The sequence below is a fragment of the Triticum dicoccoides genome, chromosome 3A (genome assembly GCF_002162155.2).
Source record: "Triticum dicoccoides isolate Atlit2015 ecotype Zavitan chromosome 3A, WEW_v2.0, whole genome shotgun sequence".
In the NCBI taxonomy this organism is placed as follows: Eukaryota; Viridiplantae; Streptophyta; class Magnoliopsida; order Poales; family Poaceae; genus Triticum; species Triticum dicoccoides.
In genome coordinates this window covers 583352229-583362031 of record NC_041384.1, presented here as the reverse complement: position 1 = coordinate 583362031, position 9803 = coordinate 583352229, and the positions used below count along the sequence as shown (strand labels likewise).

General features: G+C 48.4%; 1 protein-coding gene across 1 annotated transcript; it reads left to right on the top strand.

The window, feature by feature from the left end:
- The first annotated feature begins 2691 nt into the window (after positions 1–2691).
- Positions 2692–4110, top strand: LOC119269351 (protein RETICULATA-RELATED 3, chloroplastic-like). Its single transcript, XM_037551156.1, has one exon. The coding sequence runs from the start codon at positions 2810–2812 to the stop codon at positions 3869–3871; it is 1062 nt and encodes a 353-aa protein (XP_037407053.1). The 5' UTR covers positions 2692–2809; the 3' UTR covers positions 3872–4110.
- Positions 4111–9803: the final 5693 nt, after the last annotated feature.

The following is a 9803-nucleotide window of genomic DNA, read 5'->3' as shown; positions in this document are numbered from 1 at the left end:
GATAGCCTTACCATACCTGGTGGTAATTTAAATTTATTACCATATTCGATATTTCCCGAGTTATGGCCTTACCATACCTGGATTGATAGCCTTTGGGGTAATTTAAATTTATTACCATATAATTACCATATTCAAAATTTCCTGAGTTATGACCTTACCATACCTGGATTGATTTATTACTATACGTGGATTAATTATGATTTATTACTATACGTGGATAGCCTTACCATACCTGGTGGTAATTTAAATTTATTACCATATTCGATATTTCCCGGGTTATGGCCTTACCATACCTGGATTGATAGCCTTTGGGGTAATTTACATTTATTACCATATAATTACCATATTCAAAATTTCCTGAGTTATGACCTTACCATACCTGGATTGATTTATTACTATACGTGGATTAATTATGATTGATTACCATAAATATGTTGGGTATTGCCGGTCAGACGAGAAAAGAGAAAAACCGGTGGGAGGGGCTGTTGGGAGGTGGGACGAAGAAAAACCGGTTGAAAATAAACCGGTTGAAAATAAACCGGTTGAAAGTGGGAGGGACTATTCAACCAATTCGTCCATTAAGAGTAGAGATTTCCTAGATGTGTGGCCTATGGTGGTGGTGGTGCGGTTAGGCACGCAGCAACGGGACCAGTTAATGTGGTTGTGTGAGAAAGATGGCCTTTTCCTGGCCAAGTTTGCAGCTTTGGAGGTATCTCCCACTGCAGCCAGCTTTCACTTTGGAAAACGGGAGCGTCATTATGTTGCCGGCTCTCCACGTGGCTCGCGCTAAAAATGACTGGCCGTAATAGGTAAGAGCAGTACTCTCCATTCCAAAATATAATGCGGCCGCGCTTTCCAAGGTCCAACTTTGACCATAAATTTAACCAACGAGACCAATTGCGGCGGGAGAAAAAAAATTATATAATTGAAAACTTCTTACAAATACGAATTCACTGATATAATTTTTGCTCCCACCGCAATCGGTCTTGATAGTTAAATTTACGGTCAAAGTTGAAGCACGTGGATAGAGGAAGCACTACATTGTGGAATGGAGGGAGTAACATAGACTACTAGTAACATTCATACCCCCTCCTTTCCGATTTAGGGCATCTCCAATGGTTATAAGATAATTGTTGGTAGACTTTGTCATATAGGATTTTTGTTGGTAGACTCCGTATGTGTGATATGTGTGATGTTACTTCATTTATTGGTCCGTATGGTCGCCGGGACAAAACGATGCATGCCATATAATTATTGGCCATGTGGGAGCTCTGAAAACATCGAAATTCCATAGTGTTCGATGGAGCGGTGTCGTGCCAACAACATGTACTTTGCAGTATCACGAGTGGAAGTAGAACATAGAGACAAGCGGGTTTAATGTGTGAAGAGCTTGAGACGTGTTTGGTTGTTTGCATGGTGGTTAGTAGACTACATATGCATAGAAAATTTTACTCTGCACCGTGTTTGGTTATTTGGCTTAGACCAAATTCCCTTCATCACACTGTGTTTTTAGCACTCCAGGACTAGGCTGAGAAGTAACCCTCAAATTGGCAGTTTCTACTCATACAGACTCATGTGTATCACGAGGTGAGAAAGATTCTCTCCTTTTCCGTGCCAGGCTGCATGCTTTTCTCACAACGCATGCAGAAGCCGTTGTCACCAAAGATGTGAGCATGCATGCTGTCAAACCCCACGAACATCATGCAGGCAACCAAACAACATGACTACATCGTTTTTTGTATTAATTTTTTTTCAACCTGACCCTGCTCAGTTTGACTCGTTTTTCTCGTACATCCTGGTCCAATTGCTACATGCAACCAAACACATTCTTGATGTTTTCTTTGTCGCGGCACTTTATGTGAATGTAGCCATCAATCCCTTTGTTTCTAAATACAAGTCTTTTTGAAGATTTCAACGGACTACATATGAAGTAAATGAGTGAATCTATACTCTAAAGTATGTCTATATACATTCCTATGTAATTGAAATTTCAAAAAACAATTATATTTAAAAATCGGGGGGGGGGGGAGTAGTTCCTTATAGGGTAGGGCCGGAGTGGGTTGTGATTCCTTGTAATCATGCCATGTAAAACTTGTTTGGTGGTGGGGTTGTTGTTCCATTCTTCTCTAATACTCCTACCTCCGTTCCGAATTATTTATCTTAAATTTATCTAGATACAGATGTATTTAGACATGTTTCGTCCCGAATCACCTCTCTTAAATTTATATAGATACAGATGAACCTAAACACGTAGGGAAGTACTATATGATACTCCCTCCGTTCCGAATTACTTGTCTTGGATTTGTCTAGATACGGATGTATCTACACTCATCTTAGTGCTAGATACCTCCGTATCTAGACAAATCTAAGAAAAGTAATTCGGAACGAAGGGAGTACGTACTAGTGCATATTATTCTAGAAAAAAAAGAAGCTTGGACCGTTCCAATCACGCAAGAGTGTGAATCAAACGAAAACTCATGCAAAATTTTCAGAGCTTGGAGGAGCTCCAACGAATTTTCAGAGGAAGCAAACAAAGCGAAGAGGAGGTGAGGTCCGCAGCCGGCGCTGTGCGCTGCGACAATCAAACGTCAATATTTTCCCCCCCGAGCGGCGGCCCCGTCCGGTCCCGTAGGTCAGGTGTCGCGCTGTCGCGGCACGTATACATATTGCGCCGCGCACCCACTCCCCACCCAACCACCGCACCACACCACCAAATCACACCAACCCCCCAAAACCTCCCCGCATCTCGCGCCTCTCCGCCGCCGCCGCCGCCGCCGAGGACACCGAGCTTCTCCCCCGCCCGATCGCCATGGCCGCCCCGACGGCCTTCGCCGCCGCCAGGTTCCTCCCCTCCGCCCACCTCGACTCCTCCGCGCGACTCGCCCCGCTCCGCGCCGCCCCGACCTCCAACCTCGCCTTCTCCCCGCTGCCGGCTTCCTCCTCCTCCGCGCTCGTCGCCCTCCGCTCCGCCTCCCCATCCCCGTTCCCGTCCGGGCCGGGAGGGAAGCTGCCCCCACCCCCGCCCCCGCGCTCCTATGGCGGCGGCGGCGGCGGCGGATCTGGCGACGCGGCGGACTCCGGGGGCGCCGGAGACGGTGCCGGCGGCCGCGCAGGCATCCTCGGCATGTTCCTCGCCGGGTGGGCGGCCCGCGTCGCCGCGGATCCCCAGTTCCCGTTCAAGGTGCTCATGGAGGAGCTGGTCGGCGTCACCGCCTGCGTGCTCGGCGACATGTCGTCGCGCCCCAACTTCGGCCTCAACGAGCTCGACTTCGTCTTCTCCACCCTCGTCGTCGGATCCATCCTCAACTTCGTGCTCATGTACATGCTCGCCCCCACCGCCGGGGTCTCCGCCGCAGCGGCCGCCGCCGTCTCCTCCCTCCCCAGCCACATGTTCGAGCCGGGTCCTTACTCGCTGGGCTCCCGCGTCGCGACCCTCGTGTCCAAGGGCACCACGTTCGCGGTGGTGGGGTTCGGCGCCGGGCTCATGGGCACCGCCATCTCAAACGGGCTCATCGCCTTGAGGAAGCGCATGGACCCGGCCTTCGAGACCCCAAACAAGGCGCCGCCCACGCTGCTCAACGCCGGCACCTGGGCTCTCCACATGGGCATCAGCAGCAACCTGCGGTACCAGACCCTTAATGGGGTTGAGTTCCTTCTTGGCAATGTCATGCCACCCCCGGTCTTCAAGGTGTCTGTGATTGCTCTACGATGCATGAACAACGTGCTTGGTGGAATGTCCTTCGTGTTGCTCGCAAGGCTCACCGGTGCGCAGAAATCAGATAAGCCGGCATCTTCTGATTCAGAAGCCAAGGAGAGATTGATAGCCGAGGGCGATGCCATTGCTGCTAATGTTAGCAGCGAGGACAAGTGATTTGGGTATAGTAGAGGGTAAGTAGGTCGGGGCATGCTTTGCTTGCGCTGTGCATCGCCCTAGCCTCATTTGCTTGGACACAGGCCAAGAAACTTGTAGATGGTAAGTCGGTCGGTTGGTTGGTAATAATGAGTGAGGCTTGAAATATTTTGTTCAGTCGGTTCGTGGTGATCTGGTGTTATGAGATGGCTTGCTTAGACGATCTTAGAATAAAGTTTTATCATTCTCTCGTGTGCTCATTTGGTCAAATATCCATCTGTAGTTTTACTTATTCAGTAGTTCATGTTGATTTGTCTGCTTGCATTTTTTGATATTAGCCAACTTTATAAGATGTGAGTATATACTGATATTTGATGACAAGATCTTTATGAGTTGAGTAAACTTATTGATGCAATGAGGCCACAGAGCCAAATCTAGCCACAACAATGTGCCGAGATGATTTACTAAATTAAATTTCTGTATATGCTAGTGTCGTAACTTTGGACTAGTCTGACAGGTTACATTGTACTATCTCAGTATTCTTTTAAGCAATTTGCATTTCTCTTGGTAATCGGAAGGATGTATCAGTCTGGTGGCAATGTGTTTGGAAGTTATAATTTCCTGCTTAGCTAGGATACTTGAGAATGATTGTCTCGATCTGAAGTTTACACAGGATTTTCTAGGGAGTATATGCATCGGCACTGTGTACTGGCTCATAATTTCTCCACAAGTTGTGCATCATGGCCTCCCGGGTATGCACATTGACATTCCACGGTTGTAGTTTTAGTTCTTGTTGTCTGTCTGGCTTCTAAAAAGGAGTCATTATGTTTGGGGAGCTAAATCTTGATCTTGAATGGTGACTAGTGTTTCAGATTTCAGATTTCAGAATGGTGACTAACCTTTCTGCTGACATGGTTCCAAAACTCAAAATATCAATAGTTTGCACTGCTGCTTTTTTTGATGCTGTCGTTGTTGCACGGAAGCGTCGGAAGTATTGGCTGGTCGTTCCTCTTGTAGACTGCTGCGTGGTTCGGGCTATGCACGAACAGCCAAGGGAAAGTTGCAGCAAGAGAGGAATATATGGTGCGCCGTTCGGGTCTCTAGACCTAGATCTTGTCCCTCGGCGCATAGCTTCTCGACAAGTTTCTCATGAGGGTTTGAGTGTGACATGGTTGCTGGTGGACGGTGAGGTTCCAATTGCTGTGCGCCGTGGTTGGTGAAGCAAGGTTTCCAATTGCTGCGCGCCTTGGTTGGTGAAGCAAGGTTGGAAACGACGGTGACTTGTAAAAGGCGACCGGAATTTCTACATGGCGACCAGAATTCTCCATGCAAGTGCGGCAGCACCTCAACTGCGACCGGTTGCAGCAGCTCGACGCTACCTTTTGTGTTGAAAGGTAAAAAAACGCAAATTTCTACGTGAGGTTCCCTAGAGAAATTTTAGGGGCATTTTGGCCGCTCCCTAGAGAAATCCTGAGAAATTCGTACCCGCATGATGGTTAGCCAGTTTGTACCTACTCCCTCCTTCCATCTATATAGGGCCGAATGCGTTTTTTGAGGCTAACTTTGACCAAATATTAGAGCAATAATATATGACATGCAACTTACACAAAGCTATTGTGCATGTCATGTACTATTAATCTTGTCAATAGTTAAAGGCGGTCTTAAAAAATGCATTAAGACCTATATAGATATATAGATGGAAGGAGGGAGTAGCACCGCGGGTCGATGTGACCCCAGGACTGGACGCGGTCACGCCGCAAGCCAGGGAAGCGGTTCGTTGGTTACAAATGGTCGAATCTCGTCGCTACGGAGCAGCATTTTCTCGCGTGGGATCTGATCCGATCGCGGGAGGACACGTTTCTTATGCCTGGCAGAGAAAGAGTGGGCGGAATTCAGTCGCCAAACGCAGTGAGAGCGGAATAGATGCCCTCGTGCCCCACTTTGCTCGGATCGGAAACGTGGCGCTGCCAGCCGCATCGGCCTGGGAGCGTCAGAGCGTGAGGCCACGATCCCGGCTAGTTTCGGGTGAGACCCGTCTAGGTGCTCTGTATCGGCCCCGCGCGATGAGGCGAAGAAGCTGGACGGCTTGGCTGGTCAAGCTGGCCAGTCCAACGGCAACGGGCAATTTTGGCAGCAGGTGTAGGGCGCGTTGGTACGCGCGGCGGCGGCATGTGGAGGCCGGGCCGGGCCGGGCCGGGACCGCCGCCTGCCCTCGATTTCTGTGCCTCCTTGTGCAGATTTCCGCCACATGGACGTCCCTCCGGCGGTCCAGCGGTCCAGGCCAGCCCTCGATTTCTGTGCCTCCTTGTGCAGATTTCCGCCACATGGACGTCCTTCCGGCGGTCCAGGCCAGAGTTGTTCACGCATCGGGCAGGGCCGGTGGGTGGGTGGCCGTCTGTTTCTCGTCACATACACTCCAGGTCTCCAGCGAAGCTAATCGATGGTTTTGGATCCACTGCCTAAAAGGCTCACATAGTACAGGATTACAGGCACATACACTCATCTAACACACGCTCACACCCAACTATATGCACATCTTTGAGATGTTGAGCCGGCCTCATAGTCGATATAAACATCTTCTTCCACTAAACGAACATCGACAAATAGTTTTAAATAAATTCAGAAAAATGCAACCAGTGCTAGGTTTAGAACTTGAATTCCGATAAATTGCTTTCGCCACAACAAGCCTAAACATTTAAGCTACGCCCAATCGCTTCTAGACATCCAATATGGCACTAGTATATATAACGCGCAAATCACATGCTATCATAACAATCATCAGGCCCCAGATCTCCCTATCACGACCGGATCTCGCACCGCTGATTGCACCGGCATCACATCATATGGGGCATATATATGTGGACGGACTCGAGCACCCATCTATCGCTTCTCCACTGTAATCAGTGCTCGCTAAACGCAGCCATGCGAGGTGCCAGCTTCTGTGCTTGCTTCTTCTCCGCCTTGCTACTTCTGCATTTTTGCTATCTGACAGCAATGCCTTTCGGTGATAGAGCATCAAGAGAGGAGAGGCTCGTTACAAGGAAGCTTCTGCAAAGCAATGTGCTCGCAAGGTCGGAGCATCAACAGGCCTTCCATGCAGCAGCAGAAGGAAGCGACAAGCAGACGCCGGGCACCAAGTCCAATCCCATACAGAATTAGTGAGTATTGCGTGTGTGATTTATGAGTGCGAGAGCAGGAGTTCTACTGTCATGTTTGGCGGCCTGAAATGTTGGGGCGATCTTCATTATCAGTACCCAATACCCAGTCTTTTTTATTTTATGTACTTTGTGATTTAGCGATGGAGCGTAGGAGTATATAGCTAGGAATTTATCATTTTAGTTCTCTTATAAATTGGCCACTTGTTTGTATTTTTGCTCCTCTCTCACGTTCGCCCTTTGAGGCTCCGAATAGCATAGAAATTTCAGATATCAGATATTCAGATATGATATCCTGAACCTATGATGTGAGCCAGGAAACCTAGAGACGAAAGATAGGCTAAGGATTAATTTCACTTGTTTTTCGTTTCTTTTGCTGCTTTTAGAGAAAGCAATCGCTCCACAGAAAGAAACAAAAATAACGCACTGATGAATGGAATGGAATGGAATGATGGAATATCTCGCGTCCACTTGCTACAGCTTTTGCGCCGTGCATCTTCCAATGATCAGGCACGCATATTAAAGCGTGACCATGCGTTTGGGATGCCTCAAAAGTTTTGTTCCTTCGCACCCAACGAGTGACAAGTTGGCATCTCACGTACGTACTTTTTATATTTTCGTGAAACGTTAAGGAGCATCTACAGCAAATTCCATATCCCCAAAATATTTCTGGTATAAGGGAAAGTTAGGAAAAAAAATTACTCCACCAGACCCCCTTTTTCAATATTTTCTGATTGTCACAAAAAAAAGCACCTCGACTCTCCCTATATAGAGGAGAAGATACAACCTCTCCTAATGATCCTATCCCCGTTGACCCTTCCACGCGCCACCGCCAGCCTGACCTCTGCCCTCCTCATTGTCGGCGACCACCGCCCCACCTCGCCGTCGCCATGGGGGAGAGAGAGAGACTAAAAATCTGGTTCACCAACATGCCAGTCCCATGCCAGGAGTATGGGGGATGAGGTTATTAATGATTTGCTACAACAACACACCTACATAATCTAATAAATTTACTGGAAAACCCCCTATAACCACCTATAGGAGAAGGTTTTTCGGCGATCTATTGGAGATGCTCATCTTTGGCCCGCATCTGTTCGGACTGAGCTGTCTGGACATCTCCAATGCTACGACAAGTTAGGGCATCTCCAAAGCTGATTCTTGAACCGCCCGCATCCGTTCGGACTGAGCTGTCTGGACCCATTTTGCCATCCAACGCAGAACACTACTATTGGTCCGCCGAGCGGTCCAGAGGTCCGTTTGCCTGTAAACCAGAAGCAAACCCCCAGGGGTAGGGGCGGGAGGGCTTTGCGGGAGTGTGGACAACGCCGCCTGCCCGCCTCTTAGGACTCTTACACCCCCGACCCACTCAAATCCCCCTCCTTGTCCATTTTTCTTCCAGTCCTCCCCTGCTTCCGCCTTACTTTGCATGTGCACCCTCCTGGTCTAACGCCGCTGTTCTACCTCTCTAGCTGCCACCCAGGCATCGTATGATGTCTGCAGCCCCCACCAACGCATCTGCCCTCCTTGGGCTACGTCGCCGTCCACCTAGGATCCGTTCGTAGCTCGGTACCCTTCGCCTCGTGCTGACGACGTCCATGGCGGACACCACGCCAGACAGGTGTTCAGTCAAATGCTATTGAGCTTTTTTGAACTTCTTGTTGTTTTCTAGAGTAAGCAAGATGGCGGGGTACTCGGTGGAGGAGGATGAGTTGTTGTGCGATGCGTGGTTGACTTTGTAGGCAAGAAGTCAAGGAACTTACTGCGGAGGTCCAACTCACCATTGAGCACACTGTCGTGACCATTGCCAACCCCGATGCCGTGGCGGGGCACCGCGCCATTGCGTCATCGATGGAGGATGAGCACGAGGTTGAGCGGAGCCGGGTGACCTTGGTGGCGATGTAGAGGGACCAAGACGCAATGTTCATGGAGCTCGTTGATCTTGTGGATTCGAAGGGGCACCCATGACCATGAGGCCTCGCGTTCCGGCAACACGGTGGTCATCGAGCTCCTCCCCGGTGAGGCAAGGAGTAGTTTAACCCCCCTTTTAGCTCATTTTAGCTCTAATCTAGTGGTACTATGGTACATTTAAGGTACTAAGTTTAATGTGGTACCGTTGTACAGTTATGCACTAAATCTAGTTTCAGTTTGAAATGAGCATTTGTGTAAATTTGAGCTTTTGAGGAGTTAATAATTTGGGAAAGGGCTAAGTGCAAAACACCGGACCCCTTAAAATTTGAGAAGTTAAGTTTTAGAAGGTCATTTGAGAAGTTAAATGATATGAGATGTGATAGAGATTTTCTAAGCACACGCAGTTGTGCCTTGAGAAGGACTAGTGAATAGAGCAGCAAATGTTACTGCAAAAAAGGCACTTTGCTAAAAAAATTGAACTATTTACATTGGTCTCTTTCAAACTCTTTTTCATGTGCATCTTGGTAACTACTACAGCTTAATTGCAACGTAGGATCCAGCTCCAGCAATAGCACCCAGTGGTGTAGCCAGCAGATAAACCCAAATCTTGTTGTACGCGCTGGGTTCATAGATGCACCTGTCGATGGCCTTCTCACAACAAAATTCAGCCAGCATAAGTAAAATCGTGATCAGCTTGAAGCCAAAACATAAAGGACCCAATATATATATATATATACTTGTACCACTCACAGATTCCACTTATCCTATGACGAGAATGTTCATCACTACCGTCGCACCAACTGCCACCACAATCAACTCTTTCACCTAAGCATTTTGGTAAGACAGCTGAGATCACCAGCTATCTAAGGAAGACACCAAAGAGAAAATAC